This window comes from Melampsora larici-populina (assembly GCF_000204055.1).
Source record: "Melampsora larici-populina 98AG31 unplaced genomic scaffold MELLAscaffold_28, whole genome shotgun sequence".
NCBI lineage: Eukaryota > Fungi > Basidiomycota > Pucciniomycetes > Pucciniales > Melampsoraceae > Melampsora > Melampsora laricis-populina.
The window spans coordinates 420,100-435,147 of record NW_006768792.1 but is presented as its reverse complement, the minus strand read 5'-3'; the positions used below and the strand labels follow the sequence as shown (position 1 = coordinate 435,147).

The 15,048-nt window shown below is 42.0% G+C and overlaps 6 protein-coding genes across 6 annotated transcripts; 3 read left to right on the top strand and 3 right to left on the bottom strand.

The window, feature by feature from the left end:
* Positions 1 to 298: 298 nt before the first annotated feature.
* Positions 299 to 980, bottom strand: MELLADRAFT_88646 (uncharacterized protein; the record flags this gene model as incomplete). Its single annotated transcript, XM_007411972.1, has 2 exons — positions 299 to 765; positions 842 to 980. 2 exons carry the CDS (start codon positions 978 to 980, stop codon positions 299 to 301), a joined length of 606 nt encoding a protein of 201 aa, XP_007412034.1.
* Positions 981 to 2,925: 1,945 nt separating this feature from the next.
* Positions 2,926 to 4,383, top strand: MELLADRAFT_108249 (uncharacterized protein; the record flags this gene model as incomplete). Its single annotated transcript, XM_007412071.1, has 3 exons — positions 2,926 to 3,379; positions 3,456 to 4,081; positions 4,147 to 4,383. 3 exons carry the CDS (start codon positions 2,926 to 2,928, stop codon positions 4,381 to 4,383), a joined length of 1,317 nt encoding a protein of 438 aa, XP_007412133.1.
* A 407-nt stretch (positions 4,384 to 4,790) lies between these two features.
* MELLADRAFT_64702 (uncharacterized protein) lies at positions 4,791 to 5,282 on the bottom strand (the record flags this gene model as incomplete). The annotated part of the gene is made up of 3 exons (XM_007411971.1): positions 4,791 to 4,952; positions 4,989 to 5,065; positions 5,144 to 5,282. The coding sequence occupies 3 exons, from the start codon at positions 5,280 to 5,282 to the stop codon at positions 4,791 to 4,793; spliced, it is 378 nt and encodes a 125-aa protein (XP_007412033.1).
* A 1,259-nt stretch (positions 5,283 to 6,541) lies between these two features.
* On the bottom strand, positions 6,542 to 7,762 carry MELLADRAFT_44134 (uncharacterized protein; the record flags this gene model as incomplete). Its single annotated transcript, XM_007411970.1, has 4 exons — positions 6,542 to 6,971; positions 7,039 to 7,413; positions 7,493 to 7,581; positions 7,672 to 7,762. The coding sequence occupies 4 exons, from the start codon at positions 7,760 to 7,762 to the stop codon at positions 6,807 to 6,809; spliced, it is 720 nt and encodes a 239-aa protein (XP_007412032.1).
* Positions 7,763 to 8,362: 600 nt separating this feature from the next.
* Positions 8,363 to 9,290, top strand: MELLADRAFT_44130 (uncharacterized protein; the record flags this gene model as incomplete). The annotated part of the gene is made up of 4 exons (XM_007412072.1): positions 8,363 to 8,465; positions 8,539 to 8,770; positions 8,832 to 8,932; positions 9,001 to 9,290. The coding sequence occupies 4 exons, from the start codon at positions 8,463 to 8,465 to the stop codon at positions 9,118 to 9,120; spliced, it is 456 nt and encodes a 151-aa protein (XP_007412134.1).
* Positions 9,291 to 13,571: 4,281 nt separating this feature from the next.
* On the top strand, positions 13,572 to 14,943 carry MELLADRAFT_108246 (uncharacterized protein; the record flags this gene model as incomplete). Its single annotated transcript, XM_007412073.1, has 6 exons — positions 13,572 to 13,624; positions 13,752 to 13,875; positions 13,939 to 14,153; positions 14,222 to 14,298; positions 14,366 to 14,417; positions 14,487 to 14,943. 6 exons carry the CDS (start codon positions 13,572 to 13,574, stop codon positions 14,941 to 14,943), a joined length of 978 nt encoding a protein of 325 aa, XP_007412135.1.
* Between the last annotated feature and the right edge of the window lie 105 nt (positions 14,944 to 15,048).

Here is a 15,048-nt window from a genome sequence, read left to right as displayed (position 1 = left end):
GTATGATTTCATGAATTGATCGTACATAAAATACCAGAAAGAAAAAATTCCCAAAAGAAACATGATTGAAAAAATTACAAGATTATGGATGTTTCTTCTTAGGTAAACTCAATAGCTTGAAGGGAAATTAAATTAATGATAAAATAAAAAGAAAAAGAAAAAGATAAAGAAAAAGAAAAAGTGATGAAAATAAATAAATAGATAGATAATTGATGAATAATAAATATTGAAGATTGAATATTTTGAATATTGAAAATCGAATAACAAAAGAAGAGATTATGATCAAATAATCAATTTCTTAAAAAAATCTTGGTGGTGGTGGTAGACCAAAGGGTGGTGGTTGACCAAAAGGTGGTGGTTGACCAAAAGGTGGTGGTTGATTATTAAATCCATTATTATTGAACCCATTGTTATTGAATCCATTGTTATTAAACCCATTGTTATTAAACCTATTGTTATTGAACCCATTATTATTGAACCCATTGTTATTGAACCCATTATTATTGAATCCATTATTATTGAACCCATTATTGTTGTTTGGCCTGCCTTGTTGATTGAATTGTTGCTGATTGAATTGTTGATTAAATTGTTGATTATTACCTGGTGGTCTAGGTGGTGGCGGTGGTAAGGGAAACTGTCTCTTGCTTAAAAGTTGTTGAGAGTTGTGCATGTGTTGTAGTTGTGCTTGCTGCTGGTACATGAGTGCGGAATCCGCATTATCGGCCATGGTACGAATGGTTGGGAAATCGGCAATCGTAGGGTCCACTGTGGTAAGGAAAACGGAACGGTTAGTCAGGAAGTTCAAGTTTGATTATGTGTTGTTCAGTTTGTGTTGACTTACGATTTAAGGGATGTTGAATACTATTACTCCTGAACTGTGATTCTTGAATAGGTATTGAGTGTACCAAAGTGATTAATGAGATTGAGAAGATCAAAAGAGTGACAGTTCTAGTACTACGAATCCGATGAATGTAAGACATTTTTGTGGCCAGACGAAAAAATGATATTAAATCTTTTACGTTTTCGATTTGATGACGAATTGGATTGATTGTGCTTGTTGAACTGCTAACGCAAACAAAATTTTACTTCTTACTAATTCAAGAATATATTATAAATTTTTGTGAGGATTGAAACAGGTCGAATATGCTGGTATACTGATATACTGAAATACTGAGATACTGAGATACTGAAGTGGTGGGAGAAAGTGATGGGTACCTGAATCAAAGAGTGTGATTCGTTGCAATGTGATCACTATATATGAAGCGTTCGATTTCTTTCAAAAAGGCCAATGTTAGGCTCAGGTTGGGGTATCAGTAAAAACTTATTACGTCAGTAGACGGCAGAGTGAGATGAGTGAGCATCAGGCAGACCGGACTCAAGTCAACTGTTGTATAACAGAACAATGAATGATGCCATACCTCAGCTATGGACGAGCAGATAGTCTGAATAACATTTGACTACCGCGCTATGTACTACAAATGGAGAGGAATGCACGCTGTATACCGTGGCGAGGTTCGCAGAGGATTCTTGGAGAGGACTGGTACGGTTCAGCGATGTGATTGGGATCGGAGTTAACTTGACGAAGTACCTCTGGGCGCGTTCGCCGCGCTCTGAATACTTGAAATCTTCTTTAGTACATCTGGTTCTGATGAATACCTTCATAAGTTGGTCAGCATTGAGATCGACGGATCTTCAATCAAGGGAGGTGGTAACAATTGCAAAACATTCTTGATCTTCACTAATGAGCACTATTCCATCTCACGCTCACACCCGGCGCCTTTTTCGTGGCCGTGGCCGTGGCCAGGGCCATGGCCTGGTGTGGTGTGGCCCAATGTGGCCTTCCCTTTTAACAACCTCAAATCCCCATTTTGAGCCCCTACTCCCTGCTTAAGGTGATCTTTAGGGGGGCTTCAACTGGATTTGATGCTCTGTGAAGGCCATGAAGGGCTCGGGGTGAGGGCCACGGTGTGGCCTAAGCCCTGGCCATTGCCACGGCCCCTCCAGGGCGCTTGCAAAACATTCTTGATCTTCACTAATGAGCACTATTCCATCTCGTCGATTCTCAATGAATTGAGCCACATCCACAGCCAGGGCCATAAGTTCGTTTGCGAGGAACCAAAACGTCTCTCGGATCGGTCATCGAAGTTGAGTGTTGGGCAATGGCTCCTTGAGGCCACTCTTACAAACTTTTCTTTGAAATTGAGTAATTATCCTTGGCAAAACTCCATAGGGATGTTTCTCCTTCTTGGTCGATTTGAAATGACGTCCGATCCATAAAGGATGGCCTCTCCAGATCAACTTTAGGAAACTCGGATTCCTTTAGCGAACGCCGCTGCGCGGTCGATTTCTGTTTTGGTGTCGAACTGATCTCGAGCTGCCTCGAGGGGCGATGGCGAGGGCAGTCACTCTATTTAGTTCGAACTTCGAGCAAGTCAAATTGTAGGTGCATGGCGCTTCCAAAAGTCTGGTTGACGAGGTGGTTGATAAGTGTGTCGGCCCTTCCCAGTTCTTGAACTATCGGATCCCTCCTTGCTAGCCACTTGTTGTTAGCTTAAATTTCATCCAACTCGCACTATGAAGGTATACGATCCAGTTAGTTCAACAAACAATCCAGAGATCTGCTGGATGATCCCAGCTGCTCCGCTATTCAAACCCTAAAGTATTATATTTAGTCAACACCGGCCACCCCAAAACTGACACACCCTACTAAAACAACTTGGTGTCAACTACCTTCATAAAACCCAGCAAGTCTCAGTGCATTGGACTGTGATCATCGCCCTAATACTCGCTGTGTCTATACAAGTTTTTCGAAGAGCCAAAGCTGGTCTTGTCTCGCTTTCTCGTGGCCTCGTCTGCCGGTTTTATCTATATTTTTCACTCAATCTTCACTGAACCTCTTTGATATCTTTCAATCGCAAGTTAACCATGGTAGAGATCAGCTTGATACCGCGACGCGGGAAGTGTGCTACATTCTTTCCTCATGCTGGATACCTTGGGATCTCACCGGTCTTTGTAGAAGGCCAGATACGAGCGCACGAACACCCGCAGGAGAAGGAAGTAGTGAAAGCGTTGCAAATCAGTATTCGCTTACGATGCTATGAAGAAGCGGGACTTCTCAATCACATCTCACCTCAGCGCCAGGAAACCAGCAGCATCCATCCGACAGATCGATCCCGTTCAAAGACCACGCCAGTACTCTGGGAAACTTCGGAGGTGGTATGGAGAGCCAGCCAAGCGGACAGCATGGGTTGCGGTAGCTCTGATTACATCAAAGTTGGAGATTTCGAGGCGAAGTGGAAGCTGGTCATCCCTGCTTCCCCATCAATCGCAGGCGCGATGACTTTCAAAGATTGGAGGACGTGGTGGCAGGTTGAAGCGGGTCAGTTTCCAACTTTGCTCTTTTCAGCTGTTTCATAGTCACCTGCATGCTCAACGTTCTCACTCAACTTTTTTAGTCATTCAACGTCCTCACCCACATCCTCCCATTACGAAAAGTTATCCTTTGAATATCCGTAACTTCCGCTGCCCTCAAGTGCCAAAGACCCTCATCTGTCTCGACGAAGTAGTCAAAGACCTCCCAATGGTCTATTCAATCTCAACTCCGGCACACGTCTCTTGTGGAGATACGATTACCATTCCGATTGTTGTCTCACCTATTTCGAAACACCATTCTTTTGCCATAAAGGCGATCAAAGGCACCGTGACCCTCGAGCGGATAATCACGATCAGAACAGAGTCCGAGTCACCACAGCGTCCTCGCCTGCGTCCATCTGCTTCTATGTGGGACTTGCCGACGCGACGAAGCAGATCTTCTCTTGATGCTGGGCCCACTCCGATCCAAAGTAGCCTTAGGCCTTCCGATCGTCCATCGACTGGTTTGATCAGTCCCTCGAAATCAAGCCACTACAAGCAGTCAACCACGATCGACAGAATTCAGACAGCTGTGGCCCATTTTCCGATACTTCAGCAGCATGAACTTCAGCCTGTAGGACTTTCCACCACAGTCACCATGAATATCCCCAGACCCAAAAGTAATCACCATTACTCTATCGGAGACTCTTGTAATACAAAGCTTGCGACAGTCAGGTACTACTTTACATTTCAGGTTCGATATTTTTTCAGCCTTTATATACATCTTTATGACAGGAAACTGATGCATATTCCCCAATCCAAACTATCCAGCTTGTGGTGAAGACCCCCCAAGGTGGGAAATATACTACCAAAATTACTACTAGGGATGTCGAGTTTACTGGGGTGCCTTTGATTGAGCGGCTGGCGGCATTTGATCACATTGTGCGGTTAAGGCAAAAAAAGGCGTGTCAGACCAAGACATCCCGTCCAGAGAATAGGTGTCATGAAGCTTTGATGATCGCAAATGCCTGAACCAACGATCAATCTCCCCGTTTAGAAAAGTCGGTGCTGGAAACCACTTGGCCAATCCTTTAGAGCTTTGATTCTCCAAAACCCTTATACATCATTGAAACTATATAGAATCAGGACATCTGATGATCAAAATCATGTTTACCCGTCAGTTTTTCATTTCGGACAATCCATAATTTTTGTTTCCGTTTTTCTTTCTACTTTCAATTGCTGTAGTGTTTCCTCCAATTTTATCGCACAGCGCTGGGTTTAGATTCTCGTCTTGCTAGTTCATGGAAACATCCAGTCTATATGTTTATGCCTGTTAACTATGCCTGTTATTATGGTTCTTTACTGATCTGATGTCGAATGTGGTATTGATGAGTTCCTTAATTCGATATATCTAACATGGAGCCAAGATAGCCACTTCCCTAGCCCTCAAACCCGAATTTCTTGAGTCTCGGGTCCAAGAGAGCAGAGTTACCCAAAATGCACCAGTGAAGTTTGACAATCAGTGATTGCCAAAAGATGGCACGTACGTAGAGGTGCCACGTTGGATGAGTTATTTGCAAGGTGCAGTGAAGAGATCCATACTAAAGAAAGTACCAGTCTGACCAAGATGTACATACATAGATCTGAGTATAAAGGATTGAGCTGACCTCTATGGATTGGAACGGGCTCAACTGGGGATTCCGCTCAGCCTCACCTGTAATTTGGAAAAGCACACAGATCAGCATTTAAGCAATTTTGTACTTCTCTGCAAATTGAATCTCCACTGACGCACCTTCAACATCCTCGACGTCTGGGATATATGTTTGTTTATTGTTTGACTTAGAATTAGGAATTGGAAATTCCATTGTCACATTGTGATTCATGCCAAATGATGGATATCTGCTGGTTCCAAATTGCTCATATTTGACCATGGTACTATAATTCTCATTCCAAGTGAACCTCCCTCTCTCCCTTTGCATATGGGTGATTATGGGGTGATGGTGCTCCTTGTAATCCATTATGGGGTTCAAGTTGCGCCCAAAGTGCCAAAATGTTTGGGTACTTTGGCCTCCCAGCCCTTCAAAATTGTATCTTTCCTATTGCCATGAGTGTGCTTCTTGCTGCTTCTTGGCATTCCTCAGTGTTCTAATCATATATATAGGTGGCCTGTATTAGGACATACCACTCTCCTTACAGATCCTGGGTTCTCCTCAACCACTTCAAATCACTTGTGAGTTAATCTGTGAGTAGCACACAGTCATAGATATGACAATGTGGCACAAAAAGTGAAACAAGTAGTGGGTTGGATTATTGTCTCCAAGATTCTTAGCCAGGCTGGCACAAGGTCTCTCTAGGTTTTGATTTAGATAAATAAGATTTTTGAAAAAGATTGATTAAGAACACTCATGGTATCTGATAATGACTATTTTCAGATTTCTTTGCCCTCTTGGACAAGGTGCTACTGATACTCTTTGGCAAGCCACAATGTTGAATATTTTGGGCAACAGTCAGACCACTTTGACCCTCATTTCCAAGGTATGCACAGCTTCAACTAACTGGCAAGGGTTTTTTAAGGAGAACATTGTGCTATATAGTAGCTTGACTGACTTTTCAAAAACTTTTAAGCCATGTTGGAGTCTTTCCTTCCAGAGGCATACTCCTATAATGAACCTTTGAAATTGATTGTCTTAAGTGAATCAAACCCAGTCAACTCTGAACCAATCAAGTGTTTCCCTATTGGTATTCATCCCACTTTATCTTGACTCTAATGAGCCAAGCTGAGTCAAACTCAATCAATAGACTTATAAGAGATTATACCAGTGCTCCATGCATCGCTATTTATCTCCTTGGGACAAGATGGTACATAGGAGAAAACAGTGGTGTCCACTGTCAAATGGACTACGTTGGATGTCAAATCTGCAGCGCATATATGCAATGTTTGAATTCACAATTGATGATATGTAGTGAATCTTACCATATGGATGGTAATAGCCAAATGACCTCACGGGCTGGGACTAGGTGTACAGACTATATCCGCGAGGTTTGTCAGGTCAACTTTTAAGGGAAGGGCACATGAACTCAGGTGTGGCCTTGAATGCAGCTTTTACCGTTGTAGGGTGACTGCAACACGCTTTGGGCAATTGGGTCATACCCAGAGGCAACAGGTGAAAGGTCGCTTGGATGCAAGGGAGCGCAGTCTAATCTTCTCCTATATTGAAGAAGCACGATGAGAAAATAGTTTGATGGTCGCCCAATAGTGTCAATGTAAACACATGACAAGGAAGTAAGACAACGTTGCATTTTGATCATATGTAAGGGCAGTAGGAGGGCATAGATGATTGATTACAGGCAAACAAATGGTGGTATGATGGTAAGATTCTTGATAGCTCGCAAGTCATCTTCGAGGAACTTTGCAATCTTCAAATGTGTGAATTGCATTGTACGAAACCCCAAGTTTAAACAGACAAAGCACGTTTCCGGGACTTGACCGCTGCCACCTTGGCCTTGCGTTCAGCCATACGCTTGGCAACGATGGTCTTGTATTCGGCGATCTGAACCTTTTGGGCTTCATTTCGACGACGGTTAAGAGAGCGGAGATGTCGGCGACGTTGAAGACGGACCTGAGGAGGAATTGATGCTTGAATTAGCAGGGTAACAAATCGTTCAGAGTGTAAACGTGAGACTAACAGGTGTAACAAGACGTTGAATCTTGGGGGCCTTGGTGTAAGGCTTGGCATCAGGCTTCTTGCTGCTGACGACCTCTCGACGGACAACGAATTTTCGAACGTCATCTTCCTTGGTCAAGTTGAAGAATCGACGGATCTTGGTAGCCCGTTTAGGACCGAGACGACGAGGAAGGACAGTGTCGGTGAGTCCAGGAATGTCGTTCTCACCCTGCTTGACGACGATCAAGGAGAGGGCGGCGATATCGGCAGCAACGATGCATCCACGAACGGACTTTCGGATACGTTCACCAACACGACGGGCGCGGAAGCAAGTGTGACCATCGGAGAGCAAAAGTCGAACACGCTTGGGAGTAAGAACACCTTGCTTCATGGGGAACTGTGGGATTGATGCAGGAAAATGTAAGACAAAGTTGATACGACAGAAGATGAACAATGCCAAGTAATCGATGACCTACACCTTGCTTGTCGTTACCGCCGCTAATTCTGAGGATGTAGCCCTTGAATTCATCCCCAAGTGAGTCAGCCTCAACTTCTTGACCCATTCCTGCAAAGTTTCAACAAATGAAGCATTTCATTTGAGTCCATTCATTCAATCATGTACAAAAAGAGATCAAGTGAGGTTCCCATGGCGTACGCTTGTCGTAGAAGATACGGGTCTTTCGCTCGTCATCAAAGTCGAGACTTTTTTGTTGGCCAGTGGCCGGGTTAGCAATGTTCAACTTCATGTCCTGTAGAGGCGACCACCGTCAAAGTGAGGAGCTAAAGAACAATGAAATCAGGATCCGGGTGAGAGGGGAGAAAAGACGATTGGTGAGTGATGATTGAACCGAACTAACATGATTCGAATAGGTTAATGATCGAAGACTTCCTTCGTCCCAACTTACGCTTGAGGTTGTCTTGAGAATGGCCGGGCGGGTAGGCTGCGCGTCAGGAGGGGGAGATGGACCGGTTGTGTATCGTAGGGTTGGAACTGAATGTTGAGTTAGGTTTCAGTAGTTGTTAATCTCACTGTTTCTTTCACCTCATCCAATACCCCGACTGTTCACCACACGAAGGCACGGTATCAAATTTCGTCATCCACCACTCGAACGAGCGCGCTCCTCAAGCCAAGACTTTGGTGAGGACTATTCCACCTCGAACATTGATTCATGACCTATAATAGCTTGAGGCTCTTCTGGCGATGCTGGACTTGACCTGACCGATGCTCATTTATTTTGCCCCTTACGCCCCGGGTCTCGACTTTGGCCTTAACCTACTGCTATCCGAACATCTAATGGTCACTTCTTAGGGTCGTCTTCTGTATGTAGCTTGCTTGATTCATGCGTACTCAATGAATGCGTCTCATTAACTTGAACACTTCATCATCGTCTACAGATTTGAACCGGCCGTTCTTCAACAAGGAAGAAATACCTCAAGCTATTCATCATGGTACATCAATGTCAAACTTACTCATCATATTCAGTTGGATCTGGCTGAATGGTTCTTTGGTTTTCAAACGTAGGGTCGTATGCACAATCCCCACAAGGGTATCGCCGGTTCGGCACTTCCCTACAAGCGAACTCCTCCAAGATGGTTGAAGGTCACCCCAGAGGAAGTCTCTGAACAGATCTTCAAGCTTGCCCGTAAGGGTATGACCCCTTCCCAAATCGGTGTTGTTCTCCGAGACAGCCATGGTATTGCTCAAGTCAAGAGTGTTACCGGTGCCAAAATCCTCCGTATTCTCAAGGGTAGCGGTCAGTAGCTCTTTCATCTACTCAGGCTCTTACTCTTCACTGACAATTGTTGCTCTCTTAGGTCTTGCCCCTGAGCTCCCAGAAGATCTTTACCACTTGATCAAGAAAGCTGTCTCCGTCCGAAAGCATCTCGAACGAAACCGAAAGGACAAGGACTCCAAGGTAGGCTCACTCGGCAATCTTGGCGTGTGAACATGATGATCCTTACATGACTTTGTTATACCCCTTAGTTCCGATTGATTCTCATCGAATCTCGAATCCACCGTCTTGTCCGATACTACAAGACAAAATCTCAACTCTCGCCTTCCTTCAAATACGAGAGTGCAACCGCCTCTACCATTGTCTCATAAAGACTCTATCCATTTGACCATCTCACTCCTGGTCTTCCCACATCGTTCATGACCATTATGGGTTTGCTAAATGCGCCAATCAATCTTGTTACATCCATGTGTTCTCACTATGCTTCCTTGATCTCCATGTCCCCTTTCATTGGAAATATCAAACTCCTCCAGTCGGTCGTCATCACCGACTTGCAAGATAATCTAAACATGCACTTTATGTTCTATGAGTCACATCGTCCCGAACTAGTCACTCAATGTATTCTACTTTTCGGTCGAAAGTCCCATACGTGCACTCCATGCGCTCGCCTCCCCACATTGACGAAGCTCCCCAACTTTGTCAGTAAGAAGGCCTTGACCTTCGCGCATCTCCTCGCGTGTTATCATGCTGAGCCTTATTCCTAGCGTCCTTTCAGGTTGCTGTTTGTGACCAGAAGATGGTGTTTTTGGATTGAGATGGCAATGCCTTCCAGGATGAAATCACGAAATCTGAATAGACGCGGGAGGGCTCCCCCCTAAAAAACAGCTTGCTTGCTGAGGATGAATAGGTGTTAATGGGTCCAGACCATGTCTTTTTCATTGGTATATACAAAAGGGGTAAAGAGATTTTTACAGTCAATTATTTAGACTGAATCTTGAGTGTAAAATCAAAGCAGTGTAAAAATCAACTTACACCCCTTTGCATAATTGTTGACTTTGAAGAGAAAAAACCCTCAAGTTTTTTTAAAAAGTTGCTGGGTTTTTTTTGACAACCTGCTGAGTAATATTTCAAAAAGTTGCTTAGTTTTCAAAAAAAAGTCATGCAGAATCATAAAACTTCAATCTTGACTACAAAGGGACTCAGTGCTTTCAGATCCAAGCCCAATGATTTTAGTCTTCCACACAAACCTTTTTGTCTGAATTTATGAGGTGTACTAGTCCCATGCTCTGGTTGATGCTCTCATCTTGCACTTAATGTGGTTGCATGGCTCATTGCCACCACAAGGAGGTTTGATTTCTTGCCACAACATGTTGAGGAGGAAAGGTAAATGCATTCCATATTTTGGTTGATGCTTCACTACTGTGCTTTTTGTCCTGGGAAATAGACCCTTGCGCCTATGGGGTGTGGTCCTTGATTTTAGATGAGCTTTAGTCCCAAACTCATCTTGCCCTCAATGTGCTAACATGGCCTATTGCTTTTCCCAGAAACTTATGGGGCTCTATCCAGGTCACAGGATCTGGACAGCATAAGGATTGGGCTGGGATCAAGGGAAGGAGAATATAAAACCAATGATATTGTAGTGTGTCAGGTGGCTTGTCTTTACAAAGAACAGGACACAATGGAGGAATGATCATGCAGAGTTTTGGTTATATTGTAGTAGTCTGTATATGCTGGTTCCAACAGTACTTGATAGGGCTGAAAGAATATTTTGCACTTTTTCAACAACAATTTTGCAATGAAGCACTTCCACACATGAGGGAAATTTACCCATCCTGCCAATTTCTGTGCTTCTGGTCCCTTCACAAATTTTTGAAAACAAAAACACCCTGAATGACTGATAATGGGCCTACTTGTGCAAGACCAACAGATTGCCCTTGTTGTGTTTATATCTCAGTTTATATCTCAGTAGACAGAATGAGTAGCCTGAGGAAATCACTGAATCCAGCCTGGTGCTGGCAACCCTGACAACTTGGAATGGATCTGGATTTATTCCTATCCAACAAGATCCAACATCTATTGCATTGTCACATGGCTTGAAATTCCAAGCAGTCACTCCAAATTTTATCAATTTCAGGTTGTGACCGCCCGCTCTTCATTTTGTGAATTTGACAACATCCATAAATTTCCAAAGTCCTGAAGTTGGGTCATGTTGAGCGCAATCAAAGGACTAGTTTATTGTATGAGTCCACCACATGTGCATGTTTGCATCATTAGCTTACAAACTATTTACCACAGCATAAGACATCATACATCTTTCATCATTGAGGCTTGGTGGGTGCTTCTCTTCCATCTCTTTTCATCATAATTTGAGTAATTTTCTCGCCCTCACTCTCTCAAAGCTGAACCTGTTCCTGGGTCTTGTATTGATCTCACTCATGACTTGCAATCCTACTATCTGTCTGTGGTTCCTGATGGTGGCCCAGCATTGAAACACATGAGCGGCATGCCTAATCTTCACTAAAACCCCAAGACTTGCCTGAATAACATGCCACTTCCCTGGAGAGAAAACCTGTGAGGCCCCTAATGTACACACACCTGATCACAAGTTTAAAAAAAACTATGGGCGTCACCATCTGAAATTGATAAAATTTGGAGTGACCTCCCAGAATTTGAAGCCATATGTGATGAAATTTGGATCTTGTTGGACAGAGATGAATACAGATCAATTCCAGGTGGTAGGAGTTGCAAGGTCTGGGCTGGTTTTAGTATTTTACTCACCTAATACCAAATCTTGAATCACCAAATTGACCAATCAGTCTGTATCAAAACTGCCCATTGTCCACTATCACCTCACCACCTCATGATCAATCATGTCTTCTGATCCACTCAATAGCTTCACTCAGTCAGACTACAAAGACAACATCAATGAATCAACTGGATATCTGCTCAATTTTCCAAAGCAAAGCAATCTTTATAGCATATTTTCTAGTTATAGTTCTTACAGCAAGACTAAAATGAAGAATATTTGCAAATGTTCTCAAGAACACAAGACAGTCATTCACTAGGAACAGATGATATTATAAATCATCAAAAAGACTTGAGAAAGAGTCACATCAGGTTCAAAGATAAATTGATCTATGCAAGTATTGATATTGATCAAGTGATCAATTGATATGGTGATTGAAGATGTGCTATTAGGCTATTCAATCTTTTCACCAAGACATCAAACACAAATCTGCATATTTTTTTTGAAAACTCGGCAAATTTCTGAAAAACTGGCAAATTTTGAAAAACAAACTCAGTAGCTTTAGGAGAAAACCCAGTCACTTTTTGAAGAAACTGAGTTTTTTTTTGAAAACTCAAACTCTTTTTTCTCTTCAAAGTGCTGTACATGAGGTAAATCACAATTTGAAGCTCAGTATGGCCAAAATTTTGGAGTGTAAATATCGATGTGTATTAATCAAGTTTGAATATCTAAATTACTGTGACCAACTTGATACATCATACAACTTGAGACTTGACAGGATACAGGAAAAGGAATAAGGTGCTTTAGTAATGTAGATAGATGTCTAAGTGCAGAATGCCCCATCTGTGTGGCCTGCCTAGTATAATAGAGGCAGCTAAGAAGTGCTAAGCAGATCATGATACCACTCCCCCCTTCATGTCTCAACCCCCTTTTGTGGGTTAGCATCTTTCCACAGGTTGGCAGTAAAAAACCCTGTGGGAAAAATTCTAACGCTTTGCTTCCTACGTGCCCTCTTGGGACCCGTTTTCAGATTGTGGATATTTTCAATTGAATCCATTTATTTCTTCTTGCACATTTTCCATATTTTCCACTGGTTCCCATGAGTCATGTTCTTCATCATAATTTTCCCAATTTAGTAAGTATTCAATTTTTTTACCTCTTCTTCTCTTATCAAGCACTTCATTTATTTTGTATTCTTCAGTATCATTTAAAATGATTGGTGCAGGCTGAATTTTATCCTGTACTTCTATATTTCTCTTCTTGAATTCTCTTACAAAAGAAGTTGATGCAAAATACTGGGTGTACCTTGTTCAAAGTCTTATGCAAAGCAATCTTACAAGCATTTTTTTGAACAGGCATTATCATTGAAGAGGGACCTGAACATTGTTGCGCAAACTTTGCCATTGGTCTTGTTGTCAATATGTGCTTGCTATTATGAGCCATACCTTTGTCCTTTCTTTCACTTCAGTGTTTCATTTACTTTCTTATTGCGATTTGACTTCATCAATTCTTGAGTCATCTCCATTGAATCTTTAATCTCACATTGAACCCCATAATCTGCTCCGTACACCGCTCTACAAAAGGCACGCATTGCTCAATCGATGGTACATCAGTGAAATTCACATCAAATCTATAATTGGCTTTGAAAGGTGATACACCTATGGCTGAATGAAGTTTATTATTATACCAGAATTCTGCAAAAGTATCAAGTCATACCTGTTGTCTTGCTTGCAAGATGTAAAATTTCTGATGAATAATTCCACCACTTTGTTGGTACTTTCACTTTTCCATCTGTTTGTGGATGAAAGTTATGAGGGACCCATTGATCAAAGTCACGCAGTGCACACACATCCGCAATGACTGCGGCGTGAATGCGGTCACGTGTGCACTCCGTGACACTAATCAACATGTCTCGCACATATGGTGAGGTCATTAGCTGACCGATATTTGATTGTTTACATACCACCTTATAAAAGCTCCCTTGACAGCTTAACAGCTATATTACTCCGTTGCGCTTCCTTGTACGATTGGGCCAAGAAAATATACTCCAGTCTGCTTCGCCTTCACCGGCACCAAATGGGAAAGGTATTCATAGAAGTCTGTGTAGATAGCTTGGACAGTGCAAGATGGTAAGGAATGCACATCATCACAATATCATCTTCACATTGGTCTCTGGATTAATCTAAGTTTTCACATCTGCTGGGCATCTTACTTATTTACCTTATTTCAAACATTTTTCTGATCGGGTTTTGAAAGTGCTATTGAAAATGGAGCAGATCGATTAGAGATATGTGGTAATCTGAGTATAGGAGGAGGAGTAAGTCCAAGTATTGGACTTATAAGTGTGATTATTGATCGTTTTCCTTTAATTCCAATCATGGTAAGTAACATTCAACAAAGTTTGATCGCTTCGATTTCATTGATGGACAAAATGATAAGATAGGTCATGATTCGACCTAGAATTGGATCGTTTGTTTATATTGAAGATGAAATCCAAACCATGTTAACTGAAATTAAAGAACTTAGAGATCTCATTGCACGAAGAAGACAAGTCAAGAATGAAGATCAAAGGGATACTACTGAAATAGAAGGTGTTGTAGGAATAGTAATAGGGGCTTTGAAATCAGATGGAAGGGTGGATGTGATAACGATGAAAAGGTATGTTTGGATTTGACCTATACTTTCAAGTCTGATGATGTTCTGATCAAAGTTAAAGAGTACCATAGATTGATCGAAGTAGCAAATGATGAAATGCCAATCACTTTCCATCGAGCATTCGATATGGTAATCGATCAATCTCAAGGTAAGTGAGAAGTTCTGAAACACACATTTCGCCCACTCAATTCTTTGTTAATATAATTTTTTTCCAGCTTATGAAAATATCCTGAGTCTAGGAGGTCGAGTCACTAGAATTTTGACAAGGTGAGTCATAGTCATCGCCTTTAGCAGATATAGGATCCCTACTTTCTCATCTTCTTTGTGCATGAGCAGTGCGGGATCCAAAAGTTATAATGAACCAGATTCTATCAAAAATTTAAAGAATTTAACAACAATTCAAATAAATTCAATGAAAAAAACTATCAATCAAAAACACCCAATGATCATGCCAGGATCAGGTATAAGTCCTCAAATCCTTCCCGAGCTTCTAGATATCTTAATACCAGTCTGGAATCAGAAACAAGTTCAAGAGAAATCCTTAAAAAAGGAACATGACAAATTGGATACAAGTTTAGGTGATGTTCATCTTTCAGGTGGAAGTTGGTATGTTCCTGTATCAAAGGAAGATGGTTTTGTACAATCAATGGCTAGGAAAGATGGTATGGGGTTTGGGTTAGTAGATCGTTCGGGTGAGAATGAAGAAGCTAAAAGTTGGGGTAGATGGAAAGTTATTGGAGATAAGGTTTCTTCTGTTAGGAAAACTTTGGATCAATACTTGGAAGGACTATAAATGCATATTTAAAACTTGGTAGGAGCAGATTGTAATGAACTTGTCTCGACTTATTTACCGTCTGAGTCATTTGATTTTTTGAAAGAAACACCATAGTCAACGTTG